This window comes from Perna viridis, chromosome 9 (assembly GCF_037379345.1).
Source record: "Perna viridis isolate PV_CMFRI_1.1 ecotype Kerala chromosome 9, ASM3737934v1, whole genome shotgun sequence".
In the NCBI taxonomy this organism is placed as follows: Eukaryota; Metazoa; Mollusca; class Bivalvia; order Mytilida; family Mytilidae; genus Perna; species Perna viridis.
This window is the reverse complement of record NC_142453.1, coordinates 11,246,253-11,273,438: the sequence shown is the minus strand read 5'-3', so window position 1 is coordinate 11,273,438 and position 27,186 is coordinate 11,246,253. Positions and strand designations below refer to the sequence as shown.

General features: G+C 32.8%; 1 protein-coding gene and 1 pseudogene across 1 annotated transcript; both read left to right on the top strand.

Annotated features, from left to right (window-relative positions):
- Positions 1 to 12,112: 12,112 nt before the first annotated feature.
- Positions 12,113 to 22,344, top strand: LOC148606691 (uncharacterized). The gene is made up of 2 exons (XM_088544838.1): positions 12,113 to 12,175; positions 21,217 to 22,344. The coding sequence occupies exon 2, from the start codon at positions 21,223 to 21,225 to the stop codon at positions 22,336 to 22,338; it is 1,116 nt and encodes a 371-aa protein (XP_088400964.1). The 5' UTR covers positions 12,113 to 12,175; positions 21,217 to 21,222; the 3' UTR covers positions 22,339 to 22,344.
- Positions 22,342 to 24,655, top strand: LOC148606690 (uncharacterized; annotated as a pseudogene).
- The last annotated feature ends 2,531 nt before the right edge of the window (positions 24,656 to 27,186 follow it).

Genomic DNA, 27,186 nt, shown 5'->3' with positions numbered 1-27,186 from the left:
TATGATTTTTTTGCAACCCGTCCCAATGAGTCTTTTTTGCATTCTTATCAATTATATAGTAAAGGCAATAGATTTCATTGATGTGTCTTAAAATGAATAAGTTGTAATCACATCTCTATATTTGACAAAGTTGATGTTATATCAAGTCTTGTAACGCAAACAAAAGTTGAACACTAGCGTCTGAAAGAAATCATTGAAAAAGGATGAAAAGTTTTATTAAATAATACAATATCACAAATTGGGCTTATTTATGGTTGATATTTGAATCCTCTTTTACGGTTTTTAGTGGAGTCCGAGTTGCTCACTAACTTTTGTTACTTTGTAAGTATTACTATGGTCATTTTATGTTCTTTGTCGTGTGTGTCTGTTTTCCATGTCTGGTCTTTTTGTGTTTGTCTGTTTTCTATGTCTTGTCTTTGTCCCTGGATAACATTCTTTTGATTTTCGCTAGAATATTGGTTCCCTAGCAACATCAGTAGGGAAACAAATTTTCGTTGATTTGTTGAGACATTATGTTGAGATTGATAAATTGAGCTCTGTTCTTTTAGAAATAACCTAGACAGAAAGTGTGCAAACCTGTATTTTTGTGAGATCAAGGACCACCAAAGCCTCCGTTCTCACAAACTCCGAACTCTGACATTCAAAAGTAGTAAGAGAGGAAATAAACGTCTGTGGCTGCGTGAAGCTTGCTGTTCTCAGTCGTGTCGAACTTGTAAACGATACGGGGCAGTTATTCCAAATATATATTTACCTTTCTTGTGAAATCGTTCAAACCTTTATACAATTATAATTAATACTTGCACCTTTAATTGTCTTTCAGAACGGGATATTTTTTTCATTAAATTACAAAATTGAATTGTGATTTTACCATAGATGAAAACAATGTCATGACAAACGCATTTTATAATTTCATAATTTGCAGTTTTTCTTTCTGCTATGAGGAAAAAAAACATTCATTAGTGTAAAAAAAGAACATGCATTGTGAATACCTGTGTATTTAACAACTGACACAACACAGATCATAATCTTATATCAATATTGTATTTCTTTATGACATATATAACGCACGTCTTGACGAATATTAAAATCTCAATCCAAACGCTATCAAATTATTTCCAGTAATTTCATCTAACTAACTGACCATTTTAAGATAACGCTAACATACTCAAACTCGGGTTTAGTCTGTTAAACATATACAATGATATACCTTTCAACCAAATTATTGGTCAGAATAAAGATATATATCTTAATGAAGTGTTCAAAAATAGAAAAAAAAGTCTATGTATCGCCACTAAAACGTATTAGTATTAGCACGACAATGAACAATAGCTGCCTGAAATGAGTTGCCGTCAACTGACCGAACCGTTTACAACATGTGTACATGAACATATCCTCGTACATCTAGATCATCGTTTTCAATGGATGAGTGTGGCTCTTAGTTGTACAATTCAGCAAAACACATATACAAGATAGTAACGATTTTAGATTTGATGGCATATATATAAAAAAAACTGTACAAAAGTTGGAGATACAACGACAAAAATATATACAAACAAAGTGGTTGTATTAATTGAAATAGTTGATCAAGACTAACGTAAGTATTAAATCTTTGCACTTTATTTATATTCATATTTTCTTACATACTTTCTTTATATTTTATTTTTACTTCATTTTTAATACAATAGTTTGCGAAAAGTCTTCTACTCCAAAACCATTTTTACGATATCGACTTTTTTCCTTCCCGGAGTTTTATTACATTTTAAACACATTTTTAAAAACATAACATCATATGTAACCTGATATGATCCTGTCTTCTGTGTTTCAGAGAAATACCTTGTAAGCTCGAGTAAATGTGTACAGATACTAATATTATTTGAGTTACTTTATGTTCTTTGTTGCGTATGTCTGTTTTCCATGACTGGTCTTTTTCCCTGGATTACATTTGTTTGATTACCGCAAGAATCTTGGTTCCCTTGATTACTCTCTTGTACAGTACAGTGTAATTTATCTAAACCGGACATCATTTGGTTACACCCTTTCGGTGCACCTGATCCATGCTCCTAATTTTATTGGAATCCGAGATGCTCATTTACTTCTGTTACTTTGTATGCATTATTTTGGTTATTTTATGTTATCGCTATTTTGTTTAAAATCCCTTTGATCACGCCATACGATACTTTTAAATCTCACTCTAGTCGAGTGAGAATAAAAAATTATCGTATTGCCTCACAACTTACGTGATGTCACGTAGTACTCCGCCGGACAATGGTCTGAAGGGAAAACTTTCACCGCTTGTAAAACTTACATATTAGTGTAGGATAGCTGAAAATAAAAGAAAACTAATACCTTACACTTCAGCAAAACAGTGATAAACTGATTATTTAATTTGTTTCAACTCGCGGGAGTTTCTCATGCTGATCTCGTTTCGTGGCAAGCCGCTCGACGAGATCAGTTTGAGAAACTCTCTCTCGTTGAAAAGAATATTAAATAATCTTGCTAATATTTTCCATGTCTGGTCTTTGTCCCTGAATTACACCCTTTTGATTTCCGCTTAGAATCTAGGTTCCCTTGATTACTCTTTGCCATTTGCTATTTATGTTGCTACAAGATTGAAGTCATTACTACGGAAGTTTTATGGTCGTCATTATGAATTCGTGGATCGTTATGGTGTATCCATCTGCACCATGAAAACTGATTTATTCAACGGGTCATTGTTTTTCTTTCCTCGTTTGTCTACCCCGGACTTGACTTTTTATGAGAAACTCGGCGGGTGTTTCTAGAAAAGCAGAGGACGCTTACCCTAACGGTGCACCGGCTCCATGCTCCTAGTTTTTAAAGGAGTCGGAGTGGCTCATTTACTTTTGTTACTTTGTATGTATGATTGTATGATTTTAGTTACTTTATGTTCTTTGTTGTGCATGTCTGTTTTCCATGTCTGGTCTTTGTCCCTGGATTACATTCTTTTGATTACCGCTATAACCTTGGTTCCAATCAAGAAATATTTTATTGTACTTTACATCTTTTCTCGTCCCCATTCTATTACATTCCGGTGACGTTCCGCAAGTCGATTATCATATTGTACAATTGTCGTCCATTAAACAAAATATAGTAAGGAAGCATGACACGTCTATGGTTTGTGCAGAGGAGAATTAGCCAAACACATAAAAAAAAACAAACACATAAAACACATATAAGAAGAACAAATCAAAGTAAGTAGCTGATAAAAGTAAAATGGAAGTAAGGCAAAAAAATAAATAAAATGTCCGAGAACCTTTTACCCAACTTAATTTTTTGCCCACCATTGGTATTGTATTGCCCATTTTGGCTCAAGCAGTGTTTAAGACAAGATTGTTCCCCATTAATTCAATTTTAAATGAGAAATAAAATTTCCCTACCTATCCTTCCTATTCATTCCTTGCTGGTTGCAGGAAAGAAGACTTGAAATTGTTGTTAACTTGCCAATCGACTTAAATGATGGTTCACAGGACTGAGTAAAAATGAAAGTTAACTGTTTACTATTCAACTTTTTGCTGTTCATGTCCCAGGAAATAAAAGAAACTAATCAAATAATTTTAATTCATATTTATTGAAAATAAACACCTTTAAAGGACAACTACAAAGCCATGCTGTAGCTAGTGCAATATGAGTACAATATGTAAAAATATCCCACCTTGACCAAACATAATACTTCAGAAACATCAGAATATCGTTATTTTACTAATTAAAAATCTTACTATAAAATAAAAGTTTTTTTTTTTTTTATAAATATTGGTGAATATTGTCCCTCGCTAAGTATCATATTGCAATCACACGCTCGTATAAAATCATATCTGCTCGAGCAAATGTGATATTCACCATGAATATTCATGCAAGAATAGAGTCAACAAACAGAAATTGACAATTGATACTACAAAGCATGAGTAAATCAAAATTAAATTCACAGCTGATTGAAAGTAATATGACTATATATGTCAGCATAGACGAAATTTCTTTACAAAATGTTCGTTAATTTTGATAATTCTTCTATCAAAGAATTATGAATCTCTTTCGACCCATCCCTAGATTGATTCATAACAATGATAGAAAATCCCTGTAAAACTTAAGAAATACATTTTTCAATTGTTTTGTAAAATGGGGTTATTCAGACACAGAGCATAACATTAGATTGGTGCGAGAATTGCAAAAATAGGGAGTTAAGTCTTTAGATTTCAGTTTTAAATCGGTGTCATTTTTTGTCGGACATATTGCATTTTTCTGCTTTATTTGACTTATCTTTCATTTTCCATTTTGTTCCTTTCTTATTAGACCTTTTCTCTGAAGTAGTGATATCTTGACAGTTTGTCTTGGATTTCCGCCCACTTTTATCATTTTCAATATAATCAAGAAAATCGTCTAATGCTTTATATTCTACATATCTTTCAACTTAAAGCTTTCTTGCTTTTGTTTCCTTCTATTTTGCTTCTTTTCATCTCGACTTTGTTCTTGACTCTGATAATGTGATGGGTCCAAATCACTGATTGGAGTTTGTGCTAATGAATATGGTGCAAAGTCTCTGAGAGTAGCAGGAAATAAGGTGATATTTTTATGTTTAATACTTCTATAGCCGAATGTTGGCGAACTACGCATCTGCAAGATTATCATCATACTCGGCAGTTCTCCAGGTTTTATCATCAAGGTCATCTGAAAATAAATGACTAGAATAAATGACCATTCATTCCAATCCTGTCATCAATGATAGTTAAGTAAGTTTAAGAGTGGCGCTTCTTTGAAGGTCAAGTTTGAAGGGTTTATTATCCTTGCGTTGAATCTTAAAAATAGTGAAAGACGCTTTGTGAACAATCACTTAAGCACATGGGGAAATATATTTAATGGTGTTCCAACAAAGATTTCATTTCATGGATTTTATAGACATTAATCATATGATTCAATATTTTACAATGATTTTGCATATTTCAGGACAAGTTCAGAATTGCTTATCCTTCCCTTTCACATACAAGAATCTTTCTTACGAATTCTAATGAATAAGTAATTCGTAGTCGTTCGTAAAACCTCGGAATCCACATGTCACTCTAAATAGCTCTTCAAATACGAATTGTGCAAAATGTGATTCATGGCTGAAAACTTACATATTTTTATTTTTTATATATTTTTTTTAACTGTTATAATAAACAGAAAATAACATGTAACTTTTCATTTAACCCTTATTCTTTGGAGATAAAAATTATAAAGAATGTACTGTAAAATTCAAAATTAGAATAACTGAAAATGACACAAAATTTGAATTACAAAGAATCTCCTAAGAGCAGACAGATTGGAATGATTAGTAATACATTTAATCATATTAACTTATACAATAACCTAATAACAAAAATAAATATGTGTAGCCCTTTTTGGGTGTATCACATATTGCAGAATTTGAATGATCCTTACAGAGACCGCTACGTAACAACTCGTTGTCATTCGCAGACATTTATGTCGTTTGTGAAAGGAGAAAACATGGTTTTACATGCAAACATTTTAACACGAAAGTCCGCGAATCTTGGTTCCCTTGATTACTGTTTCTCAGAGAATTCTCAAGAACTGTTTGGTTTGCTATTTAATATGACTGATTTACAGTAATTTACGAATGATTGCGAGTTACTTACTATATTGTGTCGATGAATCAACGGATAAACGCGAATTTATGCGAGCACTTTGCTAATATTCATACTTTGCCTAGGATGAAGAGGATTATGTTGCCGTGTTAGTGCGAGAAGGACTCGAAAGAATTTGTTTCTCGTAAATTATGAAAATATCTCCGAATTTTCAATTGAAGATTGCATGAGACTGTATGACTTAAAGTCATATGAGTAAATGCATCTCTATTGCAAAATTAGTACCGTTTGTAAAACACGCGTAACTAAACCGCAAATATTCGAAAAATCTCCTCAAGTTACCATAAATCATATGTTCATTATCCGCTGAGCTTGGACCAAATCTTAACAATTATTATTGTACTCGCAATTTTTCTTAATATTATTGATTTGTAAATTGCTCGTATTTAATCGCAATGAATTGTTTACTGTAAACGCTTTTGTCCACTAGCTATACATTTACAGTAACATGATATTTAAGATATAAAAATGTAACTACGAGTACCTGGACCGAAAAAAACACCAAATTTTAACTGAACTCAGATGTGGTGCAATAATATCAGTTTCAATTACAACTCAAAGTGAAGCGTAATAAAACTTTCAAATCGCTTGCATGCTTGACAGAGACAACAAGATAGTTAAAATACAATATATACTCCAGATGATTTATAAAGGAACCAACAAATACTCCAGATCATTTTAAGAGAACCAATTTACAATTTCAATAGTTATTTTGATGTTGCAGAGGATACTGGCATTACCGAGAAGTTACCAGAATAAAGGGGAGGGATCACAGAATGTTTAAGAGGGGTGTTTTATGAATATTCCAGCCCCTATGACTACTCCCTTATATTTAGACGTGAACAAAGTGGACCAACCTTCAAACAATGATGATAATAATGATTATAAAAAACATATAAAAGCCCATGTCATCAACTATTAGTATTATTTATCACAAAATCTAAAAGCGCTAATATAACACTGAGTATATCTTTGTATTACACATGATAGAACTTGTCGGTACTTGATTTAAGGAGGTAGACCTTGGTTAAGTGACATAACTCTAAAAATCAGTGATGTGTTTGTATCATATTCAATTTCACCAAAGACTATCAAACCTTCATTTAAAACAGAAGTTACTTCGGTCCTCACATGAGATTGATGTAAAATGCTGAACACAAACGTACTAATGATTTGTAAAAGTTGTGTCCTTTATTCTAGGTCTACCTCCTTAACTACTTCGATATTTGTTTTCTTGAGTACTTCCTGTATACTGTTTACTTTGGGATCATGAACTTCCTTAATATTCGGTTCTAATGCTGCTGACGTGTTAGTGTTTGAAATATATGTACACACATATAGCATACTGAAATTAATATAATCGGTATCTTTGTGTTTACAAATTTCAATAGTACTGTATATATGTATATTTTCAACATACTATAATTTCAAATTTTACACTGTCTGACTGTACATTTTTATTTTCATGTATTGACCGATTGATAAACGAAATAGAAACCTTTCGATCCTTTCTGTTTCTTCTTTCTTTCTTGAACATTATCTGCAAGATTAGGACCTTGCGATATTGGTTGCCCCTCGGGCATATCATCATCAGTAGAAGCACCATGAAAACCTTTAAAAAAAATTAAAATCCTAGAACACTGCTATGGGAAAAAAAGTTTCCTATACACAAATGTACATGTACGTACATGTACTGGATGTGTTCAATGGCAGTGCACACATGCAAATTGTACAAGATCAAATTATTCGAAACTTGTCACCCTTTTCTGGTCATTGTATGCACTGTATACATGTACATTTTGTAGTTTTGATATATAGTTGTAATATATTACCTAATATGTGTAGCTAAATTTATACAAACCTTTTGATCCTTTCTTTTTCTTCTTTCTTCTTCTACCATCATCTGCCAGATCAAGACTGTGAGATAGGTCGCCCCTCTGGCATATCATCAACAGTAGAAGCACTATTAGATAACAATGAACAAATTGATTTGCCCACTTTGTCAACTTGGTCTCGGCCATGACCAAAAGGTGGGTCTTTAGCACCAGTTGTGAAAACATCATCGTCCATATCATGGCGAGAATACATTGATTTCTCAACACGTGTTCCAGTACTACTGCTATTATTGTATCTACTGTAGCTAGTATAGCGACTAGGTGTTGGACTACCAAGTGGAAATAGAATGCTTTCATCTACTCCTCTTAAAGAAGAAGCAGTTTTGTCTTTTAAAGCTCTACGGCTATTGTCAAATGAAAATGTAGATGAGGACATTTCGCCATATTCTTCACTACTTTCCTGTGTCATTGGTGTGTAGTAGTTACCAGCTCGTCTTGCACTGGTACCATACATATAGCGATGAGAAACAGACTTATCTTTCATCACTTTCCTCATCAGTTTCAAAATCATCACATCCGCGGCTTTAGTTACGAAATGTTGTCATTTCTGTACCTGGGTAAAATTCTTGGTCACTGTCTTTGTTTGCAGATTTATCACTACGAGGAGATTCAACATCAACTTGTGAACCCTTCTCAGAATCAACATCAAATGCTTCATCATAATCTGTATGAAACATTTGTGAAAGTTATGTTACTTGGGGGAAGTAGTCGAAGCTGGCTGCCCTTTCCTCCCCTTCACTCTCCTCCTGATCAGAGTTACTACACAGACTGGTAGTTGCCTTACTAGAATTATAAATCCCTGAGTCATTGTCTGTTCGCTTTTCCTCGTCTTGGAACGAGGGAATGTCAATGATACCATTGGAGTAGGGACCAAAATATAATGATTCCGATTTGTGGCCCTGATCATCAGAATCATCATCGTGACAAAAATGTGAACCTGTTAACTTGTAAGACCCACAGCGACAACATTCCCTCTGGGACATCGTGCCTTTGTTCTGAGCTAAGCTGAAGTCTCTGGCCTTCAAAACCAATGCTTTGGTCAAGTCTACTATCTCTCTTGCCTTATACTTGATGGTTTAATACTGAAGATGTAATAAACAAAGTTTCAAACATGCCTTGTACAATTTGAAAGTACAACCTGTACAAAATACAATTTGAGTAATATCGTTTCATGATTACAACAGTTTATTAGACATTGCTTAACCTTTTTAGTTACATGTTTATTTAAGAATCATGCTGGTAAAGGCTTTCTGTTTAAAGACACACCACTTTTGACTGTATTTTAATACGTACAAAGTGATTTCTGAAGGTACAACATTTATTTCAATATTATATTTATGTGGTATATCTATTCTCATAAATCAAATAATAAAAACAAATGCCATTCAAAATAACAAAAAACAGTAGATAAACAAACAAACACACTAAATAAAACAATAAATGTACAAACTATATTAACATAAGACAAAAGAACATACAGAAATGGTGGATGCTTCGCCAATGCGGGAATTTATTTTATCAAACTATCGTCGTTACAATGTAATTTGCTACATTTCTCGCATGTAAGTTTTCTTTTTCTGCACGGCAAATTGCATGTTACATCCTTGTTATCTATTTTCCTTGAATCATATGGATGAGGTATTTAGAAGTTCAAGTAGGATATCAAAACTATATCACACGACATGCCTTGAAAGTAAAAATCAGTACGCAACAGCATATATGTTGTATAATTTGGTAGGAAAATGAGTGAAAGTGAAAGAAAACATGTGAACGATGAGGAACAAATGAGGAACAGTACATACCATTAAACACAAATGATCAAAATTGGGACCCAGGGGCTTTGTGGGGGGTTGAAGCCCCTTTTTGTTGGAATTTTATGTTAATTTTGTGCAAAAGTAAGACAAACATTCATGAACAAATAGTAGCCTGTAACCTCACTTTTAAAATGTACTTTCCAATATTTCTGGATTCGAATTGTTAAACACATGGACTTTGAGTATAGAGAAAAACACGATGCTCTAACATTATGTAGAAGTGTGAAAGAGTGATAGTTTCTTTAATTTTATATAGACTATTCATTAAAAGCGTACCATCACTCTAAATATAATTTTGCTATATTCTGAAAAGAAAATCACGTCAATATCTTTTATGAAACCACGTCCAACGACTGCATAAAACCATGCTGCCGGAACAAAATTCAAACTTGATCTGATGCCGTATTACTTCAAACTAAATATCAGAATATCTTGTACATGATGAAAATGTGAAAAAATAACTTTACATGATTCTGTTCATGTGTTTCAAGAGTAACAGGACTGGTGGACAGACAAACAGACAACATGGCGGACACAGTGCAAAACCTGAAAAGCTCTTTAGCTGGACTGATAATGTAATAATAAAGGTATGCGGGTTCATTTTATAATTGTATCTCATGAAATAAATCATTATTGTTTTGTATATTGGTAAGCTTTTTCCGTAGAATAATCACATTATCTTTTTGTGGTGAAATGAAACAATGACGTCTCACTTTACTCTGTCTTTATCATTGCAACAGTAATGTACAATACTTCCCGGTACGTTAATCTGCTCAGTGACACCGTCATTGCAAAATATATAAATCAAAACATGGGCCTAGCTTCATCAGATTTTATTAAAATGAATGTACATTATTTACATGGGAGTATCAATTTCTAAGTTAACTTATATCAAGGAACGCATATCATCATTGAGATATTTTTTTCTAATTTCGTCAAAAGAGGAATTTTAGAATGTTCATGTTTTTTAACTGATAATTTGTATTATGACAGTAGTGATAGTTTGACTAATTTTGGTAGAATGTAACATACAAAATAGTAGTTTAAGAAGTTTATACTTACGAAAAGCTTCCCTATTTGTATAAACTCAGAAACAAATAATTCAAATAGGTCTCAGTGCTAATCTAATTGTAAATGACTTCCCACGATTACATCTTAAATTCGAATGTTACATGATTGCTTAATTCTATATATTTAAACTCGCAATATATTCTAAAATTGACATAGGTGAATCACAGACTTGCAGTGTACCCGAAGCTAGGATGTATAAGTAGCAATGGAAATCCCAGTATTTAAAAAAATGATTTGTGGAGTTATCAGTTTTCCACAATATCACTTTTAGTAAAACAAAAGACCAATGTTGACTTAAAGGGAACACACAGAATAAATTTGAAATCCGGACTCGACAGACAACTGGAATTATTGACCTGGGTAAGATTCAATATACAGATGCGATGGAGGTGAATTGTTTCGTACACGAAATTGACACGGTATAATTTTGTAATACCTTAAAATAAAAGATGAAACTTGGTGGAAATATTGATTGGGGATGGTAGAGTATTCGTACATGAATAGATGTGAAGGCACCCAAAATTTGTTATGAAAACTGATATACTTTTTTCATTATGTTACCATGGCTACAGATTTTCATGACAATATATAAATGTATATCTATCTTTTTTCATGGATCTTCATGATGTAATGTTTATAATAATATATACATTTACAGGAAAAATTGTTGCATTTGCCTGTTTGAGTGTCTCAATGGAGCTTTATTTCCACAAATTGTGATAAAGTTATCTGCTGTGACCTATCTATAGAGTGGAACCTAATATTCTACTCTTTGAAAAAACAGTCAGGTTCATTTGATCTTTATTCGAGGATTCAAGCAAAAGGGGAACTCTGACTTGTGAATAAATCTGTTTTCAAGGTGAATATTGCTACAAGACACCGACAATAGAGAAAATGATGACGAACGAGAAAAGTTTAAGTGACTTTAATGAAGTGGTCACATAACCATGTTCAAATAATTAATTCGTTAGACAACTGATGACGTATGTGAAGAGATTAAATGACGCCCTTGTTCCACATAGCCACTTCCCGTGATAAATGATCCAATAGTATTTAATAGAATGTAATATTCGATTATATATAAAACATATCATTAAGAGACTATTTGTGGTCATATACAAATGCTATAATAGGATAAGCTTCCTGTGCTCCTCTATTCCGAATCATGTAAAAGCGTTAGCAAATTGTGAAAACCATGAAACAATCGTTTTAACAAAAGATATAAGCAAACAAGAAAAAGACGTGAGGACAATTTTCATTACGATCTAACCATTTGCACCAATATACTTTGTCAAAATATATATGCCTTCATGTTTATGGGTGTTTATTTCCAATTGCGTATTATTCGGTTTGTATAATTTCAGGAAGAAGAAAGCACAAATTTAAAAAAAAATACGCGTACAGGTAACTATATAACAATTTGTTTTCATGTCGTAAATTTAGTTGCACCATTACTTCTTTATGTTGGCGTCATTACTCAGATCAATAGCATCAAATTCCTGATTGAAAATTGTTAAAAACATATTCAAAAGGCACCTGATATAAATTTATTCTTAATTTCTCCTTTAAAAATATTGCATACTTGTATTTTTACACATTTAAAAAATGCAACATACTGCGCAATATTGACTTCTATAACAATCAGGATTTTATTACATTTTAATCACCTGAGTTGACATAACATGCCTTGCATCCATTAACCTGATCTGATGCTACTTACTTATGTTCTGAGGAAAATTTGGTAAGTCAAAGTGTACATTTATGATTATGAATCATGGACTGTTCAAGAGATTTTTAAAAGGGTATTTCCAGTAAAACAAAAAAGGAAATTGCTAATTTTTGCCGAAATTCTAGGCAAAATTAACAATTTTTGTCCAGTAAAAGGGATTGGATCGCCGGAGCCCATCATCTTGATACGCCATTTTAAATAATACACGAGGTTCCTTTTTGAAATAATATTCTGTATTGGTTCTGAGGATCATGCTTAACCCTTGATCTTTGATTGAGTAATACACTCCTTGAGACTATTGGATCCCACACGTAAGATACATAGACGCACGCTTAACGCTCATCAAACGCACGAACGCTTTTAACTGTGTTTAAATGCACGAAAAACGAGCTATCTTAGCGTGCATTTAAACGCACGATAGACAAACAATTAAAAATAATAGTATTAACAAATAATGAAGAAATAACAAATAGGAAGCATAATTAATAAAAAAAAAATTTAAATAGTATAACATAAAAGAATACAGAAATAATAGTTGAATAAAAGGAAATATTATATTGATTGTACAAAAATAAACGAACGCTTCTATTGTGTGTGTAATCGAACAATCGTATCGTGCATTTAAACGAATGTTTATATTGTGCGTCTAAACGAACGCTTTTATCGTGCGTTTCTCGTGCGTTTAAACGAACGCAAAATGATGCGTAAACGCATGATAAACGATGCACGAACGCTAGAATGGGAAAAAGAAAGCAGAAACATTTATGCAAATATGTAAAATGAATTAAAAATTATTAAGAGGGCGTCCATACAAAAACCAGGCAATGAGTGGCACATGACAAATTCTTTTTTTTTTCTTTTTTTTTTTAAGTCATCGCATATGCATCCGTCCAGAAAGTTGAATGTTGGTTTTTTTTAATTAACTACAACAGTTAAGGAGAAATAAATTGCAAAGAAAGCATTGAAATTCGTTGAAAAAGGGAGATAACTCTTTCATTTTGTTCAATATTGGTTGCTATCTTAGGGAACTTTAAAATCATATTCTGAGTCATCCATTGTCGATTGTTTGAAAAAAATCGTTGTACTATTTGACATATAAATGATATAAACATTAAATTGGCACAAAAAAATCCGTGGGATAAAATTGTTCATGTCCCATCAATATTATAGGAACTGTCTGGTTTCTAAATGGACAGTCTCTTGATACAAAAATGCCCTAAAAATATTCTCGATAACATTTCTAGCATGTCCGATTCATTTACGAGGAAATGAAATAATGATGATGTTCATTCAGTAACATGCGAGTTTTAAAAAAATAAGATTATTAGAAGTATGCTCATGGTTAAGTTGTTTTTTATTGATAGAAAACTTATTTGTACACAAAATTATTAACAAATTATTTACTTTATTTATTTTATTATTATTATTAATATTATTATTTTCATTTACAAGTGAAATCTCTGTGAAGGTGAAAGTCGGCATGTTGATAAGAATAGCATTCAGTAAAACTGGGAGGGGGGGAATTGTATGACGTAAATATCTTTCAACAGAAAATTGTTTACTTTTTAAAAAAATAAATTTACTATAGTGGAATTGCAATGCATGCACTTATCTGCACATAATGATATCCTTTATCATATATATCAATATTTAAAAGGAGTTTGTTATCTTTTGCCAACATTGAAAATTTGGTGTTATAAGGTAGAAATCTTTGTTGGTTTCTCGACAATTGTGTAAACAATCCGTAATCAGCTGAGTTAGTTATATTAAATCTAAATAATTGTCACCTATTCAGTGAAATTTGTGAAAAGAAATATCAGTTTCAAAGTCAAAACTTAGTAGGTACGCATATACTGATGACATTGTCATTACTTTGATTCTTTTTAATGAATTGTGGACCTTAACCCTTCTGAAATTCTTCTTTACAATATATACAAAATGTATGAAAATATAATTTTGGTGGTACAGTTTTAGGATGAATTTTTTTTCTTAAAAACAAAAACACCTGCAAGGAGAAAACAAATATTGCATGGCATGATATATTGTTTAGCCTCAGCCCCGGTTTAAAATGTTTGGTTTATATTTCAAACACTGGTAGCGTGTGTTCACTGGTAGCGTGATTGCTCAAGCAAGGCCACTGGTTTGTGTAAACCTCACTTTGTACTTTAATCAGTACAGGAGGCTGATTTGTTGATGACTTCATATATATATTTCAACTGATTATATTCAAATATATCAAAGACTCTATTCATGTCTAAATAACATCATTTATTATATATATGGACATAAGATGAAATTAACGACAGATATGTTTTACATAAAACCCCAAACCAGAGCAGATAAAATAGTACAGGGTCTTCCCTTTTGTTTTGACTAGCAGCGGATGAGGTACTTTTCAGATAGGTTTGTCACGTCAGGTCAAGAACGATCACTATATAAATAAAGGGGCGCTTACAGATTAATAAATCATCTTGATGCTGTGGTTGGTTTGATTACTGTCTCTGCACTGGTTTGATCTGCTAGACACGTCCTTGTACTATGGTGGTAGCTGCAGTAATGGTTTGCAGATGATAAAAACGGTTTGTTTACGTGAAAACCCAGTGGGCCCAATAACAATTATTGATTGGTTATCGATTAGGTCATTAGGTTAATAATTATCAATTTCCGGTAATCATGCGTCGTAAATAAATAACAACAAATGGCGGAGTTTTCGAAGTGAAAACACAACGTAACCTGTATAAATCAAGTGTGGGATTTAAAAGGGCTTACCCTTAATGCAGTATGCGCCCATTAAAAAACATGGCCCTTATATAAATAAGATATGAATGTAAAAATCGGGGACAAGTGATAATTCGTGAGAACTAAAGTTGGGATTGACTCGGGACCCCCCTCCCCCTCTTTATTCAAACAATGAAGACGAACTCTATTCTAACTATTTCCCATAAATGCATAGATATACACAAGATTAACATCAATATAATACATTCATACAATAGCAATCATTCAGCAAATGTTCATAAATACGCATTGGACAAGTAAACAGCGGACGCGTTGAAATATAAAGAGAAAGGAGTGTTTACTGTCAAACCTAGAAATCGTCATCACTATAAACTTAAAGCCTAACCCCTATTCCATAACACAAACCCCCACCCGGGAAAGAGTTCGTCCTCCAACGTAAAATAAGGACACGTAACTAAACAAATCTTACCTATCATACATTTACTAAAAAAATAAAACTAAATCTTCTGTTGACGGTGCACAAAACCAAGTATCTCTCATTTCATGGAAGATCCCATTCTCGAAGTAAAAACGTTCCTCTTTGATGATTTTGTCGACTCCAACAAGCGTAAACAATTTGTAGTAGTTAAAACGGTTCAGACATGTCAGATGGATGCCTGGCAATAAGTTTCCACAGATGAAACTTCATTGTCCCGTCTGTGTGTAGGTTCATATGGGCCCTCTGTTTATGGTTTCGCAATCTGTAGTAATCCCACGAAGAGCATTGCTAGATGCAATTTGGGTAATCACACCTTCGCCGATTCCCATGCACGTGGTTAATATGCTTTTTAGCTTGTTTCTGGTTGGAAACCCTTTCCCGCAGTCATCATATTGGTACATATGAACTGGTGGAAACATCATACTGAAAAGAAAGAAATACTTTTATAAACATTATAAAATGCTCCACACATAGGGTAAGTATATCTGGTTAGTACGACTGAATATGTAGGTTCTACTCTTAAAGGTAGGTTTTGATTAATATGGTTTGATGTATGTGACCAGCAAAAAGCCGGTAAAAGTAGTTGATGACTTAGCTTTATTTTTCATAATCCTGTTTAAAACTTCCGCCATCTGAATACATATGTATACTACTGGTAAAGTAGTTAAATAGGTTGGTACTTTAGTATAGTAATCAAATAAAGACATTTCAGCAGGCGTCCTCTAATTGACGATATACATATTTTATTGCTTGTGCTATACATTAGTACAAATATACGAATATTTATGTACATACTATATAAATCTTATGAAAATGAAATAAATCGTCATAACAACTATCAATTGAGGACCTTTCAATAGATACTCCTATCTGTATATGTATTAAATTAATACATGAAATAAAAAAAAATCATATTCAAATGTAATAAACACAATAATTCATATATTATAAATCTGTCTAATCAGTCAGTTAGTCACATTGGTTTGTTGCTGACCCAGGTCCAATTACAGGTTGGTACCATCTTCGCATATTTCCCTGGTATGGTTTTAATTCGTTTGTATGCAGTTCGTTTGGTTTTGGGTCCCTCCTCTATTTTATATAATACATCATTAATAAATTTTATGACAGTATAAGGGCCTGACCATTAATTTTGTAATTTAGGGCTTCTCCCTTTATACTTTTTTTCTGTCTTATAACATTACACCCTCATTAACTTATATTTATGTGGTGTGCTTGTAAGGTTATAATGTCTTTTTTAACGCTCAGCTGCTTTCATCAGCCTTTCTCTGACAATGTCATGGACTTTCTCCATTCGGTTTGAAATATTATATATGTACTCGGGAACGGTATTCCCAAAGACTACATCTAGGGGTACTTGGACTTCTCTACCAAACATCATAAGGTTTGGGGATTCGCTCAATGTGTCATGAATTGACAAACAATATGTTAACATCATAAATGGAAGGTATTGGTCCCAGTCTTTTTGATTTCTATTAACAAACTTGCTCAACATATCTTCGATTGTATCATTCAATCGCTCGACTAATTCTGAACTTTGTGGGTGAAAGAGACTATTTCTTGTTTTATTTATGCGTATCCTGGTACATAACTGATGAAAAATGTAAATTGTGTACCCTGATCGGTATGGATTTATTTTGGTACTCCATAACGACAAATGAATTCATTTAAAAGTTGATATGCAACTGTCACTGACTCCATATTAAGTAATGCATACGCCTCCCCGAAGCGAGTGAAATAGTCAGTGATTACTAAGATTCCAATATATGAAAGGGGAAGTGGCCTAGTAAATCCAATGCAACTCTTTCCATGGGCTCGCCTACTATATAGGTTTTGAAAGTTTTTGGAGTTTCTTCTGTCTCATAAATCTCAAGGATTGAAATTGCTCTGAGTTCAGGGCATTCAACATAATGGTTTGAAATTGTTCTTGTTTTTGGACAATTACATTCATTTTGTGTGTTTTCATGTTTATCACGTCGATCGCAGTGGTCACAACTATAATACTTGAATACATTGCTTGACATATAGCATCAAAAACATTTTGTAAAGGTTTGGTTTGTACTATCATTTCACCTTTTGAAGGAATTGTAATTTTTCTGTCTAAAGTTATACGGAATAAGCTGGGTATGCCTAACCCCTATTCAATAACAATACGTAAATCACTTTTCACCAATTTGTTTGAGATAATTAAGAAATGTATGAAAACTATTCGGACACTGTAGGTTATAATGTATTAAGTATATTTTTGTGTGTATGTGTGTTTTAAATTTTGAATTAAGAGTAATAAAGGGAACCAAGGTTATAGCGGTAATCAAAAGAATGTAATTCAGGGACAAAGACCAGACATGGAAAACAGACATACACAACAAAGAACATAAAGTAACTAAAATCATACATACAAAGTAACAAAAGTAAATGAGCAACTCGGACTCCACTAAAAACTGGGAGCATGGACCAGGTGAAGAAATTTCATCTTGTTAAGAAGTTTTATCATTTAAGAATTTCAATTTCATTCAAATGTTTTTCTTTTTTGTTTTTTTTTTAAAAAAACATCAGAATATATGTAAAGAATTGTATAGAATTAGATCAGTCAGTCAGTTGGGTCCTATTGTTGACAACCTTAAACAAAAATTTTGTGTTTATTGGTGTATTATTTTTTAACATTTCCCTTCTAATAGTTTTCACATAAATGTCGACTCTAAATAATCTTATATGTTAACAAGAATTTATTTTGAATGAACTGAAGGTGGTTGTTTTTCTATTTCTATATAGGCCTTCGACATAAATTGCGAAAAGAAGATGAAAAACTTACTAGTTTCCTATCATTTAAATATGGCATTTTAAACAAAATTTAAACAAAGGCGACCTCGTGCAGCATTTGTAAAATTTCCCTTTTAAAATACCAGTAAATTTGTCCAAATCAAAAAGTGAAATTAAAATCATCAAAAATATTTTTTGCATTAAATCATGTTTTTGGATTGGATTTGTTCTTAAAAAATATTGAATGGTAATATCCTACCTGTCAAACATATTTCTGATTTATTATCTTTTGTGGAGTAAAATAAATACCCACAAACATTACGCTCTGTATAGTTGATTTAATAATACATGTTGTATATTAGAAAAGGCTATACATAGACTTATTCGGTATCTTTTTGAATTCACCTTTATCATTGATTATCATCGTTTTATCAATAAATCTTTACGTTGCAATTTCAAATATGATATTTTCCTTAAAAACTTAGATATGCTTTCAAATGTTCTCTGTGTAATAAAGTTTTATAATTCTCACGTGAATTAAATTATGTATAATTTCACTCTCAGTCTTTCTTCTGCAGAAAGTTACAACACCTTTGTCTTGTGATGTAAACTTTATTTGACGTAACTGGTGATTATATACATTAATCCACCAATCTCAATCTTTTGATGTATAGGATAGTCCGTTATCGTGAATAACTAATATGTGATCATAATTTTGTTATTCACTCTTTCCAAATAAGTATCCATTAAGAAAACGAGAACCTGACTACTATCAAAACATCTAATTTCATGTATATAGTGGCAATCTTTGCAAAAGTATTTTGTAAATCTTTTGGGCCTCTGAAAGCACTGTAATAAGAAATATTAGAACATGCTCACAGGATATCTTTTTCAACATTCAAATGAATTGTTATGATCTATCTGATTTTGCCTACTTTTTGTTTAACTTGGTATTAATCACTTGATTTATTTTCCGTTTTATTATCATTGTTATAGTTATGTATTTACGTTATCGTGACTAGAGGTATTGAAAGAGTGTAGAAAAATCTTTCATACTAAGTTTACACATAAAGAATAAAGTATATCTATTTGTTTTTGCATAATTTGAATCTATCTCCTTATTTAAGAGTAATAAAGGGAACCAAGGTTATAGCGGTAATCAAAAGAATGTAATCCAGGGACAAAGACCAGACATGGAAAACAGACATACACAACAAAGAACATAAAGTAACTAAAATCATACATACAAAGCAACAAAAGCAAATGTGCAACTCGGACTCCACTAAAAACGGGGAGCATGGACCAGGTGCACCGGTAGGGTAAGCGTCCTCTGCTTTTCTAGAAACACCCGCCGAGTTTCTCATAAAAAGTCAAGTCCGTGGTAGACAAACGAGGAAAGGAAAACTATGACCCGTTGAATAAATCAGTTTTCATGGTGCAGATGGATACACCATAACGATCTGCGAGTTCATGGTGACGACCATAAAAAGTTTTTAATGGGAATTTTTACTGTCAATATTATAAAATTTCATCGAAAAGTCTATATTTTGTCAGACATTATTTCATTTCTTGAAACAAACATCTACCAAATTCATAATACCGAATTTTGTTTCCTTCTCTTTTTATGGTAATTAGCAATTGTGAAGAAAAACTGTTTAATTCATTCAATTTCTATTGTGGTCTATAATTGAAATAGTTTATGGATAGTTGTTAAATATTTTTGTTACTTGATATTCACATTCGAACCAAATTGTGTATTTTTTCACTGTAGATTTTGAATATCAATTCTACGAAAGACCGGTATGACCATGATTTTTTTCACATTTCTTTGTTCCAAGTTGAAATTTCTTACTTCCAAGATGATGTTTCTGACTTCCAAATTGACATTTCTCACTTCCAAGTGAGGAAGTTCCATGGAAGTGAGGAATGCCAACTTAAAACGCACGTGAATTTCAATTTGGAACTGAGAAATGCCAATTTGGAGGTGGGAAATGTCAACTTGGAAGTGAGAAATGTCAACTTGAAACTACAAAATGTATTGTATCAATCGGGAAATGTGAAAGAATTCATAGCACTACCAGTCGTTCGTACAATCCGCCGCTCAAAACAAGATCTTTATTATGTGAAAATATAAATACGAATTATTCATCGCTACGGTGAATCCATTTGCAAGATGAAAACTGATTTGTTCAACTTGTTATAGTTTTCCTTTTCTCTTTCGTCTACCCCGGACTTTTTATGAGCAACTCGGCGGGTGTTTCTAGAAAAGCAAAAGACCCTTACCCTACCGGTGCACCTGGTCCATGCTCCCAGTTTTTAGTGGCGTCTGAATGCTTATTTGCTTTTGTCACTTTGTATGTATGATTTTAGTTACTGTATGTTCTTTGTTTAGTATGTCTGTTTTCCATGTCTGGTCTTTGTCCTTGGATTGCATTCTTTTGATTACCGCAATAACCTTGGTTCCCTTTGAATACTCTTTCAGAAATATGTATTCAGTGATATTCTGGTTGTATTCTATAAAAGGAATGATCAATTCGTTATCGTGAAGAGCCAAAATTAAATTATTAGGGACGCAAACGCTTGAATTCATTAAATCATAGTGTACTTTGGCACTTGTGATGATATTTTGATAATTCATTCTAATTGGATAATTAAGTTATAATTATTACTCAACATTCCAATGCAAATATTTGCAATTTTCAATTGTATATCGGGTTTATAAATAAACAATAAATGATAATCTTAATTCGTATATTTTTGGATATTTGGTACGTGATCAATCACTAGGTCAATAACTAGTTGGCGGGGTAATTACTACTTATCAGTCCGGACTGGTCATTTTTTTTGACAGTTTGCTTGCCGCCCAAGGAATATAGAACGCTGACACAGTATATGAGCCCCAATCCCTCATGAATATCACGATTGACATAATTATAGTCTTTGGATTTCATACCGAGCATCATTTAGAATGAAAAGAATTAAAAGCCTCTGAAATGTATTCAAACAAGTTTACGATGGACCAAAACAAAGTTTTTTTTTCATTTTCTTTTCCGTTTAGAGAGAGATGCTGTTTCGGTCCTATTTATCTCTGCTGCTTTCCTTTTTGGTTCTGCAAAAGGATGCATCATCGAAGACATTACGGGACGCTTGGGTTAAACAATTGGAGACTGGCTTGGAAGAGGGTAAACACCTAGGGAAAATTTTCCAACAAGAAAAGCCATTTGCTATTTACAACCAAATCCATCTACTATCAAATTTCTTAGGGACTGTAGATGGTTTAGTATCCTTTTTACAAGGATATGACTACAAAACGGACCATTCAACGTATGTGCGTCTTAAGAAGAAATTTGTTTCCGTGAATAACGACATAGAAAAAGTTTTGAACAAGCGATTTGGTTATAAATTCAAAGAAATTTATTTTGAGCTAAAAAACATTCAGTTTAGTTACGTGCTCTTAAACAGATTCCTAAGCAAGGTTGTGGATATCAGTTGCATTCGTGCAACAGACTGCAAGGGAAAGTTAAAACGGACTATTCAAATATTTAAAAAGGACTTTGCTATTGAAGATCATTACAACCACATTGTCAAGGCTACTCTGACCGAAACAAGGTCCGCTGCGATACTGGATATGTTGAAAGAAACATCTAACTGCGACACAAAGGCCATCCTTGAGTTTGGTAGGAACTTGCTTGTGAGACTTTTCAAAGCAGAACAAGTTGTTCTTGTCTATAGAAAGCTTACTAAGCTTGAAAACTCAATGGATGAAATTATTGCATGGTCAAAAGATATGTACAGCATACGAAAAAAGATCTTTGAGTTGTTAGTCAAATGTTCTAACGGGGCTTCAAATTGTACAAGAAACTGCAAAGTAGGGCGGTGTGTGCGAGTAAAGGGGACAAATCACGAGATGTGTTCTTGTCCAAAGTTTATTGATGGCAAGAATTGTGGTATTCCCAACAATGTCAAACTGGTCAAAAACATTATGTTAGTATCGGAAAGTTTACACAAAATGGACATGATGAATGAATTAATCGATTTAAATCAAGCAAAAAAGATGTTTATGGCATCACAAGACTGTCCAATGGCTGCCATTCTTAGTGTTGAAATTATCATGAAATCAAATGTCCCTGAAATGACGTTCTCAAATTCTGATACAGGATATATGAATAGATTATTTTAGAATATGAATCATCTTATTGGACAAATCAGAACTGCATTGAAATGTGGCACCAAGGGTAAAACTATTTCACTGTTTAGGTCAGTGTATCGGCTGAAAAAGATGTTGTTTACAATGGACCAGTTGTTTAGACCAAGAAAAGACTCTTTCTTTAGACAAAGGTCCCTACTTGGGACATTTATCGAGCATAATAAATATAACGCTTGCAATTCAGAGTATAAAAATGGTATTGTTACCATATGGCGCCAATTTCACGTTCTACAAGCCATAGGTTATATTACTCTGATGCAGCTTGAGCAAGAAAAGGGGAAATTAACTGCAAAAACTAGACATAACTACGAAAAACTTATTTATAAACAAGTGCATTATGCAAAGAGAGAATCATGTTCCCTAAATATTGCATATTCTGAAAATGCACATTGTCAAATATTTCAAATTTTGAAATCTACTAAAATCGAAAATATATGCTTACCACGATATACAAGGAAAGGCAGTCGATACACAACTTGTTCTCATGTAACGTCTTCTTGCAAACCATGTAGATGCTACACTAAAGGCTCTGTGTCTTCTGTGTGTGATCAAAAAACAGGACAGTATTCTTGTAAAAGTAACTTCTCTGGACTCAAATGTAAGCACCGGTAAAAAAACAAGACTGTAAATGGAGTTCATGGACAAGCTGGTCTGCTTGTAGTAGATGGTGTGGTTATGGTGGTACTCGAAAAAGAACACGTTATATCACTAAGAAGGAGGTTAACGGAAGACCTTGCTATGGAAGCTTTTCTATGACAAGGCCGTGTTTTAATAGATGCTGCTCAGGTTCATTCAGATGCACCAATTCCAGAATATGTGATACAAGGGTTCCATGTCAACCTTGCGGCTGTCCAACGGGTAAAAAGTCGACGTCTGCATCTTGCAGGGACCAGACTGGAAGTTGCTATTGTAAAAACGGATATTATGGTACAAAATGTTCTAATCGTAACTGCAACTGGGGATCCTGGAGATATAGTCGTCGATGTGGTTTCTTGCACCTAGCCAACTATGAAGTTAGAAGTATTATTTGGGACGGTGAAGGTAATGGAAGTAAGTGTACCGGTAGAAGCTCCCGTTGTGTGCCACGAGGATGAAAGAGCTTTATCGGTTACAAGAGCCGTTTTTGTAGTTGAGGATATCTTTTAATTCTTTAATAACTTCTTAAAGCGTTTTCATAACTATATGGTAGTGTGGTCCTAAAACATACTCTTATTTACATATGTGATCACAGCCTTATAAATAAAATATTGTTACTGCTCAATCGCCTGAGATTAATTGCTCCATTTTTTTTGTTCTACTTTTTAAAGGTTTTGTTGTTGTTGTTTTTTAAGTGTTATGTTTGTGCTTCAATTTATTGAGTTTGTTCTTTTGTGGTTGTAACACTAAGTTACTTTATTGAGTTTGTTCTTTTGTGGTTGTAACACTAAGTTACTAAGTATTTGACTTAAATGTTGGGCCTTTCAAAACTTGTATTACATATACACCCATATTCATTGTCGCTTTGCTATAACTTTACCTCCCAACATCCTACTACGAATCCTACTTTTAGATAAAATCTGAATATTGGCTGATAATAATAAAAATGACAACGAATGTTAAATCATCTCAAAAAGCTTAACCATCTTCAAATAGTTTTTAGTCGAAGGAGCGCTTAAAATGCGTCCAGATCTCCAATTTTGTTAAAAGCATACCAAAGAAAGTCATTTCGTCTTAATACGGCTATTGTTAATTATATAATAATGGGACATTTCCGCCTCGCTTTTTTAATTATAATTATTTATTTATTTCACATATTTTTTTCAATATAAACACATGTTAAGCACTGCATCCCATAGATAAGGTTTAAGTCAGTGGATTACATGATATTAGAGATGCAAATAAAACATTTAATAATTTATGTTCGTACAAGTAATTGATCATTTAGTTGCCAGTCAAATGTGCCAACTTTGTCAAAGAGTAATCAAGGGAACCAAGATTCTAGCGTAGCAGAAGTCAAAAGAATGTAATACAGGGACAAAGACCAGACCTGGAAAACAGACATACACAACAAACAACATGAAGTAACTAAAATCATAAATACAAAGAAGAAAAATGAGCAACTCGGACTCCACTAAAACTGGGAGCATGGACCCAAATAATGTTGATGTAATGTATACAACAATGTAGTAATTCATGTAGTTTTTAATGTTGAACTGATGTCAAAAGATATATTGATAATGATTAAATATCATTTTCAATATTTTACATTTGATATTTTCAAAAAATGTCATTTACCTTAATGAAGTTAGTTAAAGATGTGTACTTCATCATTTATACACTATAATATTAAATTTCACCTTAAAAAATCTTATTATATATGTGCTGAAAGACACCGCGTTTGAGACTTAAAAGTTTGAAACAGGCTATACAACTTAATGGTCAGTTTATTACGTGAATTAACTGATTAATAATTTGTGTAATTAAAAGTGAATACACCAGCAGTAAACTACTTTTTAGAATATTTGGAAAAAAAGTACGACAATTTTATTTGTTTGTCATTTTAAACCATTTTATTTCATATCTAAGAACATAATGTTTCCTAAAAAAAACCAACAATTATTGAAATCCAAACAACTTGTGAAAGTGGTTGCAAAATGGCAGCCATTTTGAAATTTGCTGCCTAAAAAAATCACAAAAATCATGTTTATGAGTAGCTTTCATCAAAAAAATTTAAATCATTAGTTTGTGCAGGATACTCTGAAAAAACAATTATGCCAACTTTCATTAATTTTTGTGGCATGGTTTCAGCGAGAAGATTTTCAAAATCTGTTTAAAGAGCCACTCCTACATCGGCCGACGAATCATTTTAAAAAATTTGGGGCAGGTCCGTCTTCTGATGTTGAACAATATTACTCTCATCAGAACTTTGCAGAATTCAATGGCTTTTTGAATTATTTGCAAAACAAATCTGCAATTTAACTTCAATATTCTATTTTTAGTAACAGCAGTTTCTTTTTCTCATATCAAAAATCAAAATAATCATTTGTGCAGGATACCCTAAGAAACAATCATATCAACTTTCATTGTATTATGTACGGTAACAGTAGTTTCTGAGAAGATTTTCAGACGAAATAACATCAAAAACAGCAACAACAAAAACACCCAAAAAGGACTGTAACTCCAACACGGTTCAACAGATTTTCATCAAAATCTTGCCAGACAGATCTCGTCATATTGAACACTTTTTCCTTCATATCAGAACTTGGATACACCTTAAGGTTTTGAAGATACATGCAAAAACTGCAGTGTGACCTTTATGTTCTATTTTAAGTAACAACAGCCATTTTTTTCAACGGATCAAAAATTCAAAGGTCTTTTTGTGCAGGATATCCTGAGAAACAATAATAAATTTTGTACCAACTTCCATTGAGTTCTGTACAGTAGTTTCTGAGAAGATAGTTGAAAGTAATGACATCAAAAAGAAAAAAATAGCTCCAACACGGATGAACAGATTTTCACCAAAACTTTACCACAGATCTTGTCAGGCTGAACATTTTTACCCATGTCAAAATGTGGTTAAACCTAACGGTATTGGAGATATATGCAAAACATCTGCAATCTGACATTCATGTCCTACTATAGTAGCAATGGCCATGTTTTGTTTCACGGACCAAAAATCCAAATGGTCATTTTGTGAAGGATACTCTAAGAAACAATCATACATTTTGTACCAACTTTCATTGAATTTTTTTTTACAGTAGTTTCTTTGAAGATTTTAGGAAATAATAACACAAAAAACAGCAGAAAACGTCAAATGAATTTGAAAAGTAATGTCACGAAAGACCTAGGGTAAGGGACACAACTCTTACAAATCATTGGAACTTTTGTATTTAGCATTTTACATCAATCTCATGTTAGCATTAAAGTAACTTAGACTGATTTCATTCTGTTTCAAATAAAAGCTTGAAAGGCTTTGGGAAATTGAATGATTCAAACATATCACTGATTTTAAGAGTTGTTCCTTATCCTAGGTCTAGCTCCTAAGTGGCTATGTCACGTATACAACATGAACTTACTAGTACTGGAAGTTGATATCAGACAGCACCCAAAATCACTCATATCTGTCCTATCTATATTAAGCAACATACCAAATGAAATCTGTCCATTCATGGAAACCAAAACTTTTGTGACAAAAAAGCCATGCTGAGCACAGCATGATACAACTGCGGCCCCTTTGACTCCTATAACACGAAAAACCAAGAGGTATCTGAAATCTAACTGAAAATGCAGACAGGTAGATTTATAAATCCAATGAAAAAAGAATTTTGAATTCAGATAAAAACTTTTTTTTTTGTTGCAGCCCTTTGACTCCTTTTAACTCAAAGACTGTAAGAGATATTTGAAATCTGATTGAAAAACACAGGCAGGGGGTTTTATAAGGGGAATCAAATAAAAAAAACATGTTTGAAATTAGACAAAATTAAATAAGTTGAATATTTTAGGTGTTGCCCAACTTTGACCCCCTGAAATTAGAAATGGTGCAAAATATATAAAATCTGCTAATACATTTGTTCACCAGAACTAAATAAAGGTACAAAAATACAAAAAGAATATTTAAAATAAAATGAACATTCTAAATGGGTTTTAATAAAACGACTATTTTTACATTTTTGGTACTTTTCCTAAAATGGTAGGGGCCACATAGTCTAAATGAAATAGGAACTTTCCATTAGTACAGTAAAATTATATCATAATATTAGCCCAATTGGTCAAGCACAACTAAACATGCTAAAGTTATCACACGGAAACGAAGTGTCCCCAGTCAACAATGACGACCACTGC